This window comes from Lissotriton helveticus, chromosome 1_1 (genome assembly GCF_964261635.1).
Source record: "Lissotriton helveticus chromosome 1_1, aLisHel1.1, whole genome shotgun sequence".
Classification (NCBI taxonomy): domain Eukaryota; kingdom Metazoa; phylum Chordata; class Amphibia; order Caudata; family Salamandridae; genus Lissotriton; species Lissotriton helveticus.
Window position 1 is genome coordinate 1,182,431,279 of NC_136057.1, and position 19,480 is coordinate 1,182,450,758.

At 47.2% G+C, this 19,480-nt stretch overlaps 1 protein-coding gene across 2 annotated transcripts in view; it reads left to right on the plus strand.

Moving 5' to 3' along the window:
• The window catches only part of GSAP (gamma-secretase activating protein), a 725,614-nt gene that overhangs the window by 181,806 nt on the left and 524,328 nt on the right, over positions 1 to 19,480 (plus strand). For both annotated transcript variants that reach the window (XR_013608568.1, XM_078679324.1), the window contains exons 5-6: positions 8,574 to 8,621; positions 11,152 to 11,240. Coding sequence is in view for 1 of the 2 variants with exons in the window: in XM_078679324.1 (XP_078535450.1) it covers positions 8,574 to 8,621; positions 11,152 to 11,240 (137 nt within the window). In the remaining variant the exon portion in view is untranslated. The remainder of the gene's footprint in view (positions 1 to 8,573; positions 8,622 to 11,151; positions 11,241 to 19,480) is intronic.

The following is a 19,480-nucleotide window of genomic DNA, read 5'->3' on the forward strand; positions in this document are numbered from 1 at the left end:
TAGCCCGTAGACCTACCACTAGAGCTTGCTCTGCGTCATAGTAAAAACCTTATGCCTGCTCCGGTCACTCAAAACAAATCGACCCTTTAAAAGCCACTGTACTAGACGTTGTCTGCTACCTGCTTCACTTACATAGGTCTGGGTTAGCGTTTCACATCTAGAAGATTACATCTTTCTGCAATGGCTGCCTATCTCCAAAATAGGCAACACCATTCTTTGTTCAAGATCAGAGTGATTTAAGCATTCATGGATGGACTCAAAAGAGTTATCCCGCCAAGGTTTCCACCTGCACCCTCATGGAACCTCAATATCGTTCTCACAAGACTCATGGGCCCATATTTGAACCCCTTTACTCATGCCCGCTTCAATTCCTTTTTTGGAAGGTGGGATTTTTAGTCTCCATCACTTCACTTAGACGTGTTAGTTATCTCCAGACTTTAACCTTGGAAGAACCTTTATTCCAAATACATAGAGACAGAGTGGTTCTCTGCACCAACCCTAAATTTCTCCCTAAAATGTCCCAATTTCTCCTCAGCCAACCAATTTGGTTGGCAGTTTTATCCTCACAACCAGATTCTGTTGTGGAAATAGCTCTTCATACATCCGATGTTAAAGCCCTTATGTGTATATTGATAGAGCTAAAACTTTCAGGAAAACTAAACCACTTTTTGTTGCTTTTTCTCCTCCACATAAATGCCACCCTATATCCAAATCAGGCATAGTCAGATGGATAGTAAAATGCATTCGAACTTGTTATGCTAAAGCCAAAAGACCTTTACCTATTCCTCCCAGAGCACATTCTACTTGAAAAAAGGAAGCATTCATGGCTTTTTAGGAAACACTTCCATAGCTGACATATGTAAAGCTGCTACATGGTCCACACCACACACTTCACCTAACATTATTTTGTGAATGTTTTAGCATGCCAACAAGCCAATGTATACAGACCCCCCCTGTGCCTATAATGCACCTCATCCCTCCCTTCCACTAATGTTTCTAAACCTCTTGCCTTTTCCATCTACTAAAATACTATATAATTCTTCTCAGTCTTCCTGATCTATCTTAATTTTGCTACATGATTTTGACCTTCGGAACTTAAATCATTCTTAAAATTCAACTGCCTTACCTTATTATATCAATTGTACTTAGTTTGGACTGTCTCTATGTTTAACCAAATCCTGTAAAGCGCTCTGATACTCTTGGGTCAGGCTAGCGCTATATAAAATCTTTAAAATAAATAAATTAATAAAATAAATGATGTAGGTCAGGCAGTGCTACGTACTAGCCACCGCTCCTGAGGGGGACTGCTTTAGTCTATCCAGAGCATGTGTATCTACAGCCACACATGCCCAAATTGAATGTGTTTCTTACCCTATAAGGATCTGTTTGTGGCATGTAGTGCTGCAGATTAATATGCGCCCACTCTCCTCCGTGGGCACCTATGGCTATTGCAGGTTATTCTACTCTTTCTCACATGGACATCTCATAACACTTACTACAAACTCCATTTCCACTCTCCTGGGGTAAAACAATCTAACTATGGAATTGATGCTCTTGCGCAGTATCACTGAGAAGGAGGAGTCCCTCTACCTCATGACTCGAAAGTCTTTCTCCAAAGAAAAACAACCTGCACACATCCGGACCCAACACAAGACGGCAGGAGTATGCAGAGCATGTGCATATACAGCACTACATGCCACGAACAGATGCATACAGGGTAAGTAACATATTCCGTACCCTCGCTCCTTCAACAATTAGAACTGATCATAAACGATGGGCTCCCATGTATCTATCTCGGTTAGGTCGCATTCATGCAATAAAAATGACTGTCTTACTATGGCTTCTGTGTCTTTTTCAGGGACTCTCAAATTAACTAGATTGAGAATTGTTTTCTGTGCTACGCTCTCTAGTCACCAGTTTTATTTGGCAGGATCGCAGAGCCCAACCCCCTTATAAACTGTTGCACAAGGAAGCTGGTGGGCTGACCCTTCCTGATTTTCCTTTATACTATAAGACAGCGCAACAAAGAGTGATATCTGAATGGTCACTGAGAGAATCAGATAAACACTGGCTCATATGGATCGAGCGGTGGTAGGCAGATATTTAGTGGACACTTTATGGAAGTCAAAGTCAGGCCGACCCCTCAATGGATACCTTAGCACAACTACAAAAACGACACTTAAAGATATGATGATGTGAATTGATCGGCTGCATGGGCCACGTTCCCCTCTCCATTCACTCCTATTCACTTTAACCCCTCCTTTCCAGAGGGGCTAAAGATACTCACCCACGCCTACAAATGCCTCCACAACATTGGACCCCAATACCTCAACGAGAGGATTTCCTTCCACGTACCCAAGAGAAACCTCCGATCAGCCGACCTTGCCGATACCCAGCCCATCCGCAAAACCAGAACAGGTGGAAGAGCATTCTCCTACATCGCGAGCAAGACCTGGAACGAGCTCCCGATCGACATCAGATGCACCCCCTCCCTATACATCTACAGGAAGACACTCAAGACCTGGCTCTTCGACTGACTGGAGCTGCTAACCCCCCTTACCTTTGAAAATTGCCAGTGATCATTTGGCCTGCCTAATTCCGAGAAGTACCATTTTACTCAACTGGAGCATTGGGTGCTTCCTCCAGACCTGAGAATAGCAGCAGTTCTCCAGTATTAGGGGTGTCTTTCATAGACTCACATGCTTGAATATTCCCCGTCGTCGAAGTGGGAGTCCCAGGGTAAATAAAATAGCAATAATGCTAAATATATATAAATATATATAAACATAATACAAGATAAAGAAAAGGAAATACAACTGAAATCCTCTAAAAACGATTCCTACATAGGAATGCATAGTAAAGAGAAAAACTATTTGTAACACATTAGTGTCATTATGTTAGTCCAAATTACAGCCAATCAGGCGCCAGCACCCTCTAGAACCTTCTCCTCAGAAGCTCAAGCCCTCAGATTTTCTACAGCACGTCGTGTGAAGGGAGTCTCCCTGAGCTCTGCTCAGTTTTCAACTCTACTCTTCTAGTTCCAGTGTTTATCTAAACATGTCAAGTAAGAAGTCTTTATTCAGACCTTGCTCTTCTTGTGGGAAGCTGCGCCTTTTTGAAAAGGACCCCCACCAGAAGTGTATCTACTGTTTATACACTGATCATGAGGCTGGCAGCTGCAAGTTCTGGAACTTTTTCTACAAAGACTCTTAAAGACCGAGAAGGCCGTCTTCTCCTTTGGCTGCAACGTCTAAAGGACAAGGATTCTGCTCTGTCTGATGCAGAAAGTTTTCATTCTGGTCTTTCTACAGCAGCCTCTAAGCGTGGTAGTGTTCAGGAGTTTCCATCTCCTTTCCTCAAAAAGACGAAAATGGCCTTGTCTCTGGCTCCTGTGGTGTCTTCTGCCACTCCTACCACCTCTACGCCCACGAGACCTCGCTCTCAGGCGTCTTCTGCTGCCTCTCGAGGTGTTTCCACGCCTCTTAAATTTCTGCCGTCGACGGGAGCGTCTACGAGCGTTCCGACGACGAGGACAGCATTACCTGCATCATCGATGACGACGCTGACTACAACTTCAGCCTTCTTGTCGTCGTCGACGATCTCGTCGACAGCCTACACGTCGACAAGGGTTTCGTTGCCTTCTAAGCCTGTTCGGTCGACTATTCCCATCTCCTCGTCGACGAAGAAGAAAGAATCCTCGTCGACGAAAGTCCCGAAGAAATCTTCGTCGTCGTCGTCGACTCCGTTGACCAAGGTCTCGTCGACGAAGATACTGTCGACTAAGGTTTCGTCGACGAAGACATCGGCAATCAAAGCCCCGTCGACGAGGACTCCGTCTACGGAGGCTCCACCAGCGTCTACGACTGCACCGTCGACGACGGCACCGTCGACGGCTACGTCTACAGTGGATCGCCCGTCGACAGTGACCCTGACAACGGCTCCGTCGACGGCCAAACCGTCGACGATGACTTCTCCAAGATTATCTTCGTCGACAGCCAAGTCAGTATCGTCGACGTTAACGATGACTGCACCGTCGACGGCAGCACCGATTTCATTTGCCTCTTTGCCGTTAGTGCCGTTGAAGACTTCAGAATCTTCACATCGTCGCACTAAGGTTCCGTGCCAACAGATCTTTGATCCAGAGCCACAACCACCTTCTCCAATGTTTGCCACTACATCTGAGCATGACACAGACTCGGATCATGAAGGGGACACGTTTGGGGCGGCACATAGTCCCTCTGATTTAATAATTAAATGTCAAGACTCTGATTCTGACGACGATGGCGGAGACCAAGAGTCTCAGCAGGAGGAGCAGTTGGTCCAAGTTCCTATGTCTACCATTCCATTAACCTTGATCTCAAATCTCCAACATATGCTGGATGATTACAACCGCCGTTTCCCAGCAACACCGCAGACTACACCTGTACAATCTCCTGCTCCCGTGGCACTACCTCCACCTTCTCTGCCGCCTATCTTACCACCTACAACTTCGTCTCCGGTTCAGACGTCAATTAGAATCCATACCATGGTTTACCCGCAAGATGCGGATGATGAGGCGGTCCCAGAGCGTGGGGACGGAGAGGTCCCTGACAACTCGGATGACGATGCAGGCGACCAGGATATGGCTGAACGGGACGATTACCGGGCATAGACGCCCTCTCCTCAGCCAGGGAACTCTGGTGAATCACCTCCTGTAGATATCGCCAGTTTCCATCTTTTAATGGATAAAGCGGCTCAGCGTTTCAAATTACCAAGATCACAACGCGAGGAGGACTGTTTTCTTTATGATTTTAAAGATAAACCTTATAAGCAGGTACACACAATTCCTATCATCGATTTTGTTTGGAAGGAGGGAATTAAACTCATGAATGCTCCAAACTCCTTACCTGCTCAGATACCGCGCCTTGAGAAAAAGTACAAGGCCCCAACTGGTTCTCCAGCTTGCCTGTTTTCTCACCCCAAGCCGGACTCTGTGGTGACTCAGGCCGCACAGCGTAGAGCTCGGAATCCAGCGTCTCCAATCACAGCCCCTCCAGATAGAGAGGGTCGACGCCTAGATGCCTTTGGCCGCAAGTTTTCAACGATGGCTCAACATCTGTCCGGGCAGCCAATGCCTTAGCCATCTTGGGACGTTATGACCGGCAGATGTGGTCAGACATTTCAGATTTGATGGCACTCATACCTGATGCTTCCAAGGCTGACGCTCAACAGATTCTTCGCGATGGTCAGAGGGCGTCGGAAGAAATGATCGACTGCGCAGTCGATATTGCTAACACAGGTTTCCGTCTGCTTGCAAGTGCGGCTGCACTCCGACGACAGGGTTGGCTAAAGTCCACCTCCTTCCGGCAGGAAGTCCAATCCAAAATACTGGATATGCCATATGATGGGGAATCACTATTCGAATCCCATATCGATGACGCCCTGGAGTCCATTAAGAAGTATACGGCAAAGTCTTTGGGCACGTTGCAATTCGGGAAGCAGTCCTTTCGAGGTGCGCGCGGACGCTGCACTTCTTCCAACGTTCGAGGTGGGAAACAATACCGCTCCTACAATCAGAGCGGCCAACGTTACACACCCATTCCGCAATCTCGTCAGCAGCCGTCCAGACCCTACAGAGGAAAGTCTTCTTATCGTGGATCCAATCCTAAGCGCCAATGACTTTTGTCACCCTCAAAGTGTTGGAGGTCGAATCTCTCTGTTTTATTCTCAGTGGTCCTCGATCACCTCGGACCGCTGGGTTTTGGACATTGTACAACCCCAGGTCGTGCGGGAATGCCCTTTTGATCGACTGGTGCGATCTATTCGCTTACGCTTTTCCGCCGCTCCCATTAGTACTGCAGGTGCTGTGGAAAATGCGGAGACAGCCCTGCCACATCCTGTTGATCGCACCTCGTTGGCCCAGGCAGGCATGGTTTTCGGGACTGCTTCTGCTGTCCCAGTGCCAGCTCGTCCAGACCTCCTATCTATGGACAGGGGCCTAGTGTGTCATCCGGACCCCTCCACGCTACAATTGTGGGCATGGAACCTGAGCACCTTGAATTCGCAGATTTGAACATATCTCAGGAATGCAGAGACATCCTGGCTCATGCCAGGGCTCCGTCTACCATCAAGACTTACAAACTCAAGTGGAAGAGGTTCTGTCATTGGTGCGCGGCAGCCAATATCCATCCCATCCATTCCACTCCAGAGCAGCTTCTTCCATTCTTCTTAAGCCTCGCTCAGTCAGGACTCTCTCATGCTACCCTGAGAGTTTTCTTAGCTGCAATATCTCGTTTCTGACATGATGGCTCTTCTTCTCTCTGTTCATCCAGAATCATACGTCAATTCTTCAAAGGGCTTTTCCGCAAGTTCCCACCTGTTCGGCGCCCTCCTCCATCTTGGCACCTCAATGTTGTTCTATCTCAACTTATGAAGTCACCATTTGAACCTATCCATAAAGCGGATATCAAATTCCTCACCTGGAAGGTTGCGCTACTTTTGGCTTTGACCTCATCTCGTCGCGTGAGCGACCTTCACGCCTTCACTATCAAGCCGCCTTATCTTCAGTTCAAGCCTAACGGGGTGGCGCTCCGCACTAACCCCTCCTTCCTACCTAAAGTACCTACGGATTTTCATTTGAATGAGCCTGTTTTCCTCAAAACTTTCTTTCCAGACCCAAAGTCTCCGGCGGAGCAGCGCTTGCATTCTTTGGACATCAAACGATGCCTTAAATTTTACATTGCCAGAATTGCCTCCTTCCGCAAGTCCGACCAACTGTTCATTGCCTACGGACGACTGCGTAAGGGACATCCAGTTTCCAAACCAACAATTGCCCGGTGGCTTTCTTCTGCCATTGCCTTCTGCCACCAACAAGCTGGCAAACCATTGCAGTCTTCAGTGAGGGCTCATTCTACGAGGGCAATGTCTTCATCCACCGCCTTGTTTGCTGGTGTGCCTCTTCATCAGATTTGCCGTGCAGCGACATGGTCCAGCAGGCACACCTTCACCAAACATTACTGTTTGGATGCCATCAATGAAGCGGATACCGCAGTGGGACAGGCAGTGCTTCGCCATCTTTTTCAGTAAGGTGAGCCTCTGTTCCCCCCTCCTTAGTGTTTTGCTGTGATTGCTATGATGTGTGTACATGACTGTATTATTATTATTATTACTGTCTTGGTTATTCCATATATGCCTAGCAATCTCAGTTCTCGGAGGTTACTGCTTTCTATTCTATTCAAGCATGTGAATCTATGAAAGACACCCCTAATACTGGATAAGAACAATTGTTACTTACCTGTAAACAGGTGGTTCTCCAGTATTGGTGTCTTTCATAGATTCACATGCGACCCACCCTCCTCCCCTCAGAGGCTCTCTTCTCCTCATACACTCTTGGTTACTTTGTGCTATGAAAATCTAAGGGCTTGAGCTTCTGAGGAGAAGGTTCTAGAGGGTGCTGGCGCCTGATTGGCTGTAATTTGGACTAACATAATGACACTAATGTGTTACAAATAGTTTTTCTCTTTACCATGCATTCCTATGTAGGAATCGTTTTTAGAGGATTTCAGTTGTATTTCCTTTTCTTTATCTTGTATTATGTTTATATATATATTTATATATATTTAGCATTATTGCTATTTTATATACCGTGGGACTCCCACTTCGACGACGGGGAATATTCAAGCATGTGAATCTATGAAAGACACCAATACTGGAGAACCACCTGTTTACAGGTAAGTAACAATTGTTCCTACAGACCTTTCTCCATTGAGAAATTTGTAGGGCAAGCAAGGGGGGCTAAAGGTAATATCTAGCGCATATTAGGTCCATACCTGGTCCCATCTAAGACAGACTCTGCTCATTTGGGACTAACCGGAAGAGACCCTTAAATTCCATACCTCAGGCTATCATTCGATCATGTGGTTATGCCTGGGGGTGGCCAAGACAATGCTGGCGACTTTCTGGAATAGAAATGTAGCACCTTCGATGACCTAGTGGTATGCCATACTGTGGCAAGCCTTTACAATAGCGAGAATGGCTGGAATTCTTCTTGATAACAATAAAAACTTTGAATATACCTGGGGTCCCCTTGTGGCCTTCTTCTCTGTAGGCCTTACACTCATAGCATGACCTACTCCTACATAACCACTTCATTCTTTTCAGATCTAATATCGTAACAAAGTTGGTGATGACTTTTTGACTACTGTAGGCCCCATCGGTCAGCTCCTCCACGGCTGGCCTTCCCACGACACAACGCACAGCTTCATTACCCACACTCCTAGTTTATAGTTTAGGGTTCATTGGGGTGAGGAGGGATTTTGTTGGGCAAATGTTACTATTCAGTGAGACAGATGAGTTGATGACAGTGCTTTATTTGAATTGTTTGATTGCAAGGAAGATGCCATTACATATTGGAAACTATATGTACTAATAGCACTCTGATGCATACTTCTGATATCCCCGTTGTGCACTACTGCCTTTGTATAGCGCTGTGCCCAATGCAAAACTCAATAAAGTTAGACAAAATGAAAACTGGCTACACGAATGCCATTTTACAGCAGATACTGACATGCGTGTAATGTTGTTTTTCTTCGTAGCATTCAGTTATCGAGATGCAGAAAGTGTACCTAAACATCAGAGATCAGGTACTGTAAGTTTTTATAAATTAAACTGTGTGCAATACTGTTTGATTGTAAGGAGTTTTGACATCTTTCTTTTCAGCAGGAGCTTAGTTGATGAGACTACAGTTCTATTTTGCTTTGGTCTGTTGCAAGGAAAGTGTTATGGTATGGAGTGTAGAGAATTGCCATCTGATGAACGAAAACTTTGGCCATCATGACGGTCTATCTAGTAACTATTGATTCAAACAGCCATGTTACAATTTTCTCTTATTGGAGCAAATCATGCTTGTTTCAAGCTTCTTTTTTCAGTCTAGTCTAGGGACTGCTTTAGTCATTTCACAGTCTTGTGTAGTAAAAATCACAATTAAAAAATATATACGTACATAGAGGGACTTTGGGTCAGCCTCTCAGTCTGTGAGTCTCTTTAAGTGTCAAATTTTACTCCTATTACCCACAGTGCATATTATGAATAGGTCTACCTGCTGGTTATCTTGCACAGTGAGTGGTCACATGTTGCCCGATCAAATGACATCATCCGCCTAAAAAAGTATACTTCAGTGCCAGGGCTAGTTGGTCAATGTTTTATGCAGTCAGTGTATTTTTTCATTCCATTCATTAGCTTTTTATTTTTGTTATTATAATTTGGTTTACATTTTTTTAGGTCTACTTTGTGTTTAAACTGTTTTTTTCAGGTTGCAGTAATTCAAAGGTAATCGTAACTTTTTGTGCAAATAACAAATGGATCCCATCCTTGCACTCTAGGAAGGCCTGTGATATTCAGTTAAAATTATATGCAAGGGTTACTTCACTTTAAAATGTCAATATTTTAATACAAACAAATGACCTTTGTGCGTTTAGGTGACAGCATGTTTTATTTTCTTTCTATTTTTGTGGCATATGCTTACATAGGTTAACCATAGCCAGACCTATCGACTAATACTTTCCCTCGCTCTTCATTTTCTTTTCCAAAGTTGCCCAAGGTTTGCACTGTAGGGCGCAGTGAAATCTGGTCATCGATGTGCTAATGCAAAACACATTCCTTCTTTAGTTTTGAAGCTAGGCTAGTGACAGCTTGTTGGATATTAATTATATATACAAAGTGAAAGCCATACAGCTTTCACCAGTTAGCATTGCTCAGGTTGTTACCTAAAGTGCAACCAATTACTGCCTCTGCTCCACTGGAAAGTTCCACAGTGATAGACTGCAACTTCCCCATTGCTGAGAAGGGTGTGTGATGGCTAGGGTGAAAGTGAGGTGCTGTTGCAGATGTGATTCTGCACTTTGCTGCTCAAGATATCAAAATGGCCTGCTTGGACAACCTGAAGATCTCATCCGAAGCAATCGATTTTCTGCCATATTAACACTGAATCAGTGTGTCCTTACAATAAAGTTCATGACTCCTGCCCTATTGTGGATACTAGAAGAACTAATTTCAAGGAACCCTCCAAGCATGGGACTTCAGCTCTCTTTCACCAGATCAGGCACTGTCTTCTTCAAACTGCAGTTATCAACTTTCTGCCAAATGAACTCTGGGGTGTTTCAAGGTTCTGTTTTGTTCCACTTCTCTTCATGCTTATTGCATTGTCTTACTTGACCTTCTAAGGTCCTCCAGCCTAACCTTCTACAATTAAGCAAGATGAAAAAGTTACCATATGTAGGCTTCCTTGCGTAGACCAATTTGAAAAGAAACCCTAGGCAACTAAAGGTCTATATCTATGAACAGACCATATGAACTTTCGATATGATTTAAGGGACTCAGTGTACCCAGAAGTACATTTAAAAATTAATTTCTTTAATACAAATTGGTTTAAAAACATTTCATGACATATCATCACAATACTAGTTACATTCATAAAACAATATCTCAACAGGACTTAAACAAATACAAAGTGCAATGGACAAACATGCAAATTGGCAAAAGATGCAATCAGAAAAACATTTGTAAATTATCAGGGCATTGTTTGAATCAGGAGAAATGTATAAGCTGATAACTCAAGTAGCTACTTGCTTATAAGACCCATCAAGTAGCAGCTTGAGTTGTCAGCTTATACTTTTCTCCGGATTCAAACAATGCCCTGGTGAATAATTTAAGAATGTTTTTCTGGCCTCTTGTCCGGCGAGGAATGGAAGTCTAAACAAAACCAATCTCAAACATTAAGCTATTGTGGATGCATATTTTGACCATCTGCATACATCTGAATAGTGATGCTCTTCGTACAAACCTTCGTCTTCGGACATTTACTGAAGCTTCTTTTCTTTGTGTTAGATGTGAGGTACCAAGTTGGAGAATGCTTTTAAAATGTTGTGGGTATCATTTTGAATGTTTACAAACGATTCGATCACTTTTGATGGGCAATTAACTAATTAAAATGAAGCACTGTTATAAAACGTTCTGTGCCTCTTAGTACAGGCACAAAACAATTTTGGAGTTGCATAGTTATCTGCTGGATTGATATCTGTATCGAATTGTAAGTAGTGTATTTGGCAATGTGTGACCCTGCACTACAAAGGAAATACATATAGGATTTATACAATTTCTCAATTCTCTCTGCAGGCTCTAAATATGTCACTTTATTGATCGAGATCCACCCTGTGAATGAGCTACGAGTCCTAAAGGCAACAGAGAACTACGTTCGGGTGCAAGTAAGACATTGATTAGTTGAATACCTACCTTTGGAAATCTTCTAAAACATCTCTGTGAAGTGGTTCGACAATCACAGCAGGGCTCAAAAGTAGTGTTATTATGATTTGCTTGATAATATCATAAACAATAAGTTTTTTTATTAGTTCCTCTGCACTAGGTCAGGATGCCAGTTCCTTAATCATGCCAACCGTCGCCCACCCACACCAGATCACCTCATCAAACACCCTCACAGAGAAGTAAACTGTGTCCTTCATGAGGTCCATCTACTCCGGATCCCCAGCAGACCCCTGCACACACCATATTTTCAACCTCGGCAATCAACCCATCAGCAAAGAACTCACCAAGGTCCTCAGAAATGGAAACATGCTGACGTGAAGCCTTTGCTGAAGAAACCATCCATGGACCCGGAAGAACCCAAGTACTACTGACCCATGTCGCGGCTCCTCATCCCTGTCCAGGTCATTGAGAAAGCTATCAACATCCAATTAACTAGACATCTGGAGAACCATAACCTTCTGAACCCCACCTAATCCGGCTTCAGAGCAAAGAGTACCAAGACAGTGCTAGTCACAGCCACAAACTACGTCAGAATGCAGCTAGACCATGGGGAAGGGAAACAGCCGTAATAACGAATCTTTAAGAACGAGTGTAGTAAACAATGAGTCTTAAACAACGACCTCTCCATGAACAACGACTTCCTAAACCACTATGTACACGAACAACAACCTCCTCATGTTCTCATGAAACTGGGCAAAAGATGGCACTGCAATCCACGATTTAGGAAGGGCACGAGTAAGGTACCTACCAGTTTTGTATGCCGTCAAGTTATGCATCTTCGTTTAGCTGAATTGTGGTTTGGAGGGAAGTGGCATGGACAGGCGAGCAGCAGCACAGGAACCAAGTGGTGAGAAGTGAAGATTCCCCACTGAGAAACTTAAAAATACAGGATATTGAGAGTTTTCTAAAGGGAGAGGAGAGGTTAAGGAGTCGAGCTCCATTCCGGATGTAATTACTTGTCTGCCTGTCAGTGGCAATACCAACGAAGACAGTAAAGTAGATGGAAATCATCCTGAAATAATTATCAAGAATATTCCGTTTAAGAGGGAGCTAGTGTCAAATATTCCCTGCCGGCCTGGGCCAATTAGGCAGAAGCTGAAGGTTCTCAGGAAGGCCATCCAAATGTATTTTGGAATCATAAAAAAATCTAGTATGTAGAAAAATATGAAGCACTTATATTTTAATTTTTTCAAGTGTTTATTACCGTGTTTTTGTAAGTTCATCCGTATTTCTAAAAAAAGATTATTACATTGATAATTTGTTAATTTAAACATTCTCCACTTTCAAATTGTTTAATAAAAAAGACATGCAGTGTTTTAAGATCATAGTTGTATATTTGGGTAATGTGGCAATAAATTATTTTTCGTGGTTAAGGAATTCGTTGCTAAGAATGTAGTTGTTTGTCTTTGTTCGTGGTTTAGCCTTCATGGTTTAGGCATTCGGTCTTATAGCATACATCCCATGGAGAAACAGCAGCCCTCGTCCTCCTCGACCTCTCAGCAGTCTTCGATACCATATCCCACCACACACTGATCAACAGACTCCACCAAATTGCAACCCAAGGAGCAGCCCTCAAGTAGATCGCATCCTACCTCTTAGGAAGAACACAGAAGATAATCCTTCCTCACTTCCTAAGAACAACACTTGCGGTGTACCTCAAAGCTCATCCCTTAGCCCAACCCTCTTCATTATACACAGGGCACCCTTTGCCAACATAGTCAGGAACCATTGCCTCAACATCATCTTCTACGCCGATGACACCCAATTCATCCTCTCCCTGACTAATGACCCAATGACCATCAAAGACAAGTACCGAAGATGCATGAAAGATTTGGTTATCTGGATGAATAACAGCTGTCTCAAACTCGATACAGACAAGACAGACTTACTCCTCTTCGGTAAAGGCAAGGATACTCTCTGGAGCAACATATGGTGGCCATCTGAGTTGGGCCCAACTAATATGCCCCAACCTCTGCATCATCGTCGACCACCAGCTATCCATGAAGAAGCAGGTCTGTGCTGTCTCCACTTACTTCACCACCCTCTGTATGCTGAGCAAAGTCTTCAGACCACTCCCACCTGACACCAGGCGTACAGTCACACAAGCTCTCGTCACTAACAGGCTCGACTACGCCAACTCCCTCTACGTAGGAATCACCGCCTAGGTCAGGAGGAAACTCCAGAACACAGCAGCCTGACTCACCCTCAACCTCCCCAGACAGATGCGCAGCCCCCCACCCCCCCCACACCCCCTCAGGAAACTCCACTCATTACCAGTCATGGAGAGATGCCTGTTCAATCTGCTCATCCATGAATGCAAGGCAGTACACAACGAAGGACTGGCGTACCTCAACAAACAAGTGCATTTCCACCAACCCACCAGGGAATTCCGTCCCTCTCCGTTGCAGCTACCCAACCCATTCGCCAGGCAAACAGTGGAGACTGCTCCTTCTCCCACCTGGCAGGTCTTTCAAACAGTTAATACTGCTTAGTTGTTCAGGGCTTAGTGTGGGAATTTGTTGAGGTTATGTTTGTGTAGTTAACCTGTTAGAGGACTCGCTAACTCAGAAAATTGAGAAATAAACCTCTTATAGTACCCTACAAGGCCCAAAAAAGAATGAACCTCCTTTTTGTACATGTGGCGGAATAACACTCATATTGGCCTGGGCGAATGTGGGGTCGTCTCTTTGTTCTGCTTGAAAACTGCGATGGTTCTCCCAGGTGACTTCTGTGGACAGAGGGGTGGGGGGGTGACAAGTGGGTTCGGAGGGGTGCGTTGGGATTGGGAGGGTGTATGGAAAGATTTTGGAGAAGTTAAGGGCACGTCTTTAACCCTAGTCATTTTTAGGTCTTGCTGAGCATGCACTACTCCGAGACATTAAGTATCAGGGTTTTCAAAGTGCTGCCTGGTGGCCTAGCGCTTGCGTTCACGTGAGCGTGGGAGCGGTCAGCCGCCATCTGCCTCCCTTCCAGCGCGATTCCTTTAACTTTTTTGTGCTGCTGCACGCACATGCGTACTTTTTGCTCATGCTTCTTGTTAAGAAGGTTAGCGCTCGTCTGCCCTACTCCTCCTCTCTTGCCGGACCTTACTCATTTCAGCTGGATCTGCGCCTCTCATGCTTTTCCAACTTTGCGAGCCAATCTTCTCTGTAATTTAGTTAGTACTCGTGCCTGCCACAGTCCTTTCTACAGTATCGGCGGTCACCATATCTGTCTCATTTCGGTAAGCTTAGCGCTGCCAATACATGTTCACATACATGCAATGCTCCATCACAATTTTAAAGATTGCTGCACACTTTCTATCGCTCCAGTGAGTTGTTTTAAGCTCTATATAAGACGGGCAGCGCCATCTACCAAATTTAATTGGCGATCTCAACCTTGAATGTTCTTCCTCTTACATTCGCCTGTAATTTTGGCAGGGCTTTAGCTATGCACTCGCTATAGGCGTTGTCTCTAATCTGCCCACAGATCACGTACAACAATTCTCCCCCACCCGCGTTTTATTCAAAACCAAAATCCATTTTCTATAATGTTTGTGGCCCGTCTTCCGTTTCCTCCTCTGTGCTTCCTTCTGTAGTCCTTTGTTTGTTTCTTCCTTTTCTGACGCTGTCCTCTTTCTATTTTGATCTCCGGGCGTTGAGAGGCAGCTGACGGGGGACCGGTTTCAGGTAAGTGACTTCTTATTCTATGTCAGGACGGAGGCGAGGATTATGCAGTCCTTTCTTCTCTTTATTACAATAGCTGATTCAAAGAAAACCAATCACAAAACTTTTCTGGAACTACAGCTCCCATGAGCACATGGGGCACAGTGTCCATAGTAACCGCCAGCCAATGACGATGGTGTCCGCAGTATAACTGTCCGTGACGTCCCTTCCGCTTCCTCTTTCTTCTCTGCTCGTCAGATAAGTCACTTTTTCATTACCTTTCTGACGTTGTGTGGTTTTTCATTATTAAAACGATTTGTGCCTGTGTAGTATTGCTAGCTTCGAGGGAAAGTACGCTTTACCAACTCTGTTTAGTTTAGGCAGATCGACGCGACCCGTCACTGCCGCTTCATCGCGGACTGTGTGAAGCGCGTCCTCGCGCTTCCCCGGCTCTGTGGAGCGCAGTCGCTTGGGGAGAGGCTGTGCTCGCGGTCTTCTCCTCATTCGTGTGGCGCGCTGAGGCGAATTATCTTCCTGCCTCACCAACCCTCGTCTGACACTGGCTTCGGCGATTTTTACCGCGCGTTGGTGCGCGACGCCATCTAGTGGCGGAAACCAGGTACCGCACCTGTATTTTGGCTGTGAGGCTGCCTGACCTTTTGTATGTTAGGCTGAAGGTGTTTTAGTGCTCACACCCGCTTATTATGACATCATCTGATCAATCAAACCCCTCCATTCAGGAGGCGGAAGAGTTATGCATCACCCAGCCCTTGCCGCCATCGGTTGGTCGCGCGCTTTCTCAGGCCCTGGATACGGTTCTGGCGCCCCTGAGGGAGAGAGTGGACGCCCTCGCCCAAAGCATCCCCGGGGTGTTTGGTAACACAGTGCCTGGTGACCGCGGACCCAAAGGCGCGCAGGGTGGGGGTAAAAAGTCAGCTAAGCGTCACGCGGGGCACCTGGAGGAGTTCGACCGCTTGAGGGACTCCTTCCGCAAGAGTGCGCGGACGTTGAAACATGTACCCTGCCGGGAGGGTTTCTACCCCGGAGAGGGTGGCGACGAGGTCGCCCCTGAAACGGACCAGGAGGATGGTTTCCCCGTGGAGGGAGAGGGTGTTACCGACGAGGAGGTCTCCTCAGAGGATGAGGAGGAGTACACGGGTCGGCCCTGGTGCCCGGCGTCTCACTCATCGGGATCCCAGGAGGGTGATGACAAGACCTCTGACATGTTTGACCCGACGAGGATTTACCACCCCAGATCGTCGGAATGGATACCTGACCCCAAAGTGGCGGCGTATGTCGCGGGTAAAGTTCGTCAACCCCTGGAGAAGGAAGTTAGGACCCGCATGCGGGGCAAATGCCCTCACCCGAAACTGGAGGGCAGGGTGGCTGTCACCCTGGATATTGACGAGAAGCTCTGCGCGTTCTTTGCTAAGTTCATGAGGGACCCTAAGAAGGGCATAGATCGCTCCTGGCGCAACTGTCAGGATAAGCTCCTGGACGCCGTGGGCCCCATGACCCAGATCATTCAGTTGGCCGAGAGGGCCAAGGAGTCGGGGATGGCGATGTCCACGGAGGTCGTGGCAGGTTGGGCACAACGAGCCCTATGCTTCTTGGGCAATGCGAACTGTGCATTGGCGGCTGAGCGGAGGAGGTCACTCCTCATTAAGATAGATCATAAGCTTGGGGACCTGGCCACTTCAGAAGCAGGGCCTATTGCGCAGGGCAAATTGTTTGGCGAACCCTTTATAAAGGAATTAAACAAGTTTGTCACTACATTCTCCGCTTTGGACAAAGCACAGACGTCGATCAAAAAGATTTTTCCCGGACGGGTTTTTGCTGGTGCCGGAAGGGGACGGGGTCGCTCCTCCGGCCGCCAGTATCAGCAAGGCCCTAATAACAAGAACCAGCAGCGTCGTAACAACGGCTGGAACGACGGCCAACAGGGAAACTTCTACTCCAGTAGAGGCGCCGGCAAAGGGCGCGGCAGAGGCTATCGTGGCGGAGCCAACACACCAGGAGGTCCATCCGGTCAGTGTTACCCTTTTTTCCCCGTCCGTCTTGGGGGGGAGATTACGGGATCATCTCCACAATTGGTGCAAAATCACTTCAGACCCGTGGGTTCTCCAAACGGTCTGGGGTTTCCGAATAGAGTTCTACGGTACTCCCCGTCAGAGGGCTCGCCCTCGCCCGCTGTTTTTTTCCTCAGAGGACAGGGTTCTGATCGACAACGAGGTGGCGGAACTCTTCAGGAAGGGAGCGAACCACAGATCCCACCTTCACCCTTCAAGGTTCTTGAGCAATATGCTTTTAGTCCAGAAAAAGGACAAAGGGTTTTGCCCGGTCATAAACTTGCGGGACTTCAACGAATGGCTGGTCTACCGCCATTTAAAAATGGAGGGGATCCATCTCCTGCGCGATATTCTCCTCATGGGAGATTGGATGGTGCGCCTGGATTTGAAGGACGCTTACCTCACGGTTCCCATCTTCCTGCCTCACCAGCGTTTTCTCCAATTCTTATGGGACGGAGCTGTTTTCGAGTTTCAAGCACTGCCCTTCGGCCTCTCTTCGGCCAAATGGTGCATTACGAAGCAACTGCGGCCGGTGGTGGAAACACTACGCGAAAGGGGCATACGATTGATCATATATCTCGACGATATACTGATTCTGGATCAATCGCCGGACCGGCTCCGTTCCAACTTGAACATGACTATTGCTCTGCTTCAGGAGCTGGGGTTTGTGCTGAATGCCCAGAAGTCCGAACTCCATCCGACGAGGCAGATCACATTTCTGGGTTTCCTCATAGACTCTGAGTCGGCCTCCCTCAGCCTTCCTCAACAGAAGGTGAACAAAATTCACAAGGAGCTCTCCCAGGTCCTTCGGAAGGACAGAATCTCCCTTCGACAGCTGGCTTGAATCGTGGGTCTCCTTTCATCCTCGATTCAAGTGATTTTTCTGGGCCCATTGCACTACAGGGCCCTACAGCGGCTAAAGGCGCAACACCTCAGGAAGGGGCTCACGTACTCCGAACTCATCTCCCTCACGGAGGAGACGAGAACGGAACTGCGTTGGTGGATCGAGCACATGAGTGCGTGGAACGGGAGAGCGATTTTGGGATCCAGCCCGGACCTGATCTTCGAATCGGATGCCAGCAGGTCGGGCTGGGGAGCGCGCTGCGGCGACATAACGATGGGGGGGCCGCTGGTCGGAGGAGGAGCTTCAGCTTCACATCAATTGCCTGGAACTCCTTGCGGGCTCCTTCGCGATGAGATCCCTGACTCAGAACCAGGTGTCGTGCTGCATCCTGCTGCACATGGACAATGTGTCAGCGGTGCAATTTATCAATCGCCTGGGTGGGCCTCGGGCTTTGGCAGACCTGGCGAAGGACTTCTGGCATTATTGCCTGGAGAAGCGAATTTCGGTGTCGGCGAAGTATCTTCCGGGCACCCAGAACTCGATTGCGGATTGGCATTCCCGGAACTTCCACGACTTCAGCGACTGGCGACTGCAACAGTCAGTCTTCCAGGCTTTGATGGACCGGTGGGGGCCGTGCTCTGTGGATCTGTTAGCATCACGGCTCAACCGTCAACTCCCGAGGTTCGTGAGCTGTAGACCGGACCCGGAGGCAGCGGCGGTCGATGCGTTCTTGCAGGACTGGACACTGGAGCAGGCTTACGCATTTCCCCCTTATCTCATGATTCCACGAGTAGCGGCGCAAGTTCGCCGACAACAAGCGTCCCTGATCCTGGTGACCCCCTCCTTGCGGGCCAAGGCGTGGTTTCCCCCGCTGTTGGAACTGTCATGGGACTGTCCGATTCGACTGCCCTTGTTCCCTTCGTTGCTCTCGAGCCCTCTGGGGGAGCCTCACCTGCTGATGCTTCAGGGGACCTTGCACCTCATGGCATGGAGGATTTCAGGGGACGTTGGCAGGACGGATGCCTTTCGGCGGACGCTGAGAACCTCATCCGTAGAGCCTGGGCTCCAGGAACTGTCAAGAGGTACCGCTCGGCTTGGCAACGGTGGCGTCGTTGGTGTCTGGGAAGACACGCCGATCCCGTGGGGGCAGACGTTAGTCACATCTTTAATTTTCTGGCCGAATTGGCTCAGTCTGGGTTAGCCTATCGGTCTATTAATTCTTTCAGGTCCGCCATTTCTGCGGGACATGCCCACATTGATGGTAAGCCGGCGGGGGAGAACCCTTGGGTCTGCAAAGTTATGAGAGGTGCCAGACTTTCTATGCCCCCGGAACCCAGGTATGAATACCTCTGGGACGTCAACATCGTGCTGCATTTCCTCTGCTCCTGGCGGGATAATCAGTATCTTACCAGAAAAGACTTGTCGGCTAAGCTGGTGATCCTGCTGTGTCTGGTTTCGTGCAAATGCGTCTCGGTCGTGAGGGCACTGGACATCACGGCACGGATGTTTACTCCGGATGGAGTCACTTTCACGGTTGCTTGGAGGACCAAGACCATAATCAGGTCGGTATCATACCCTACATTTCCAGACCAATCCAAGCTCTGTGTGGTGCGATGCCTCAAAGC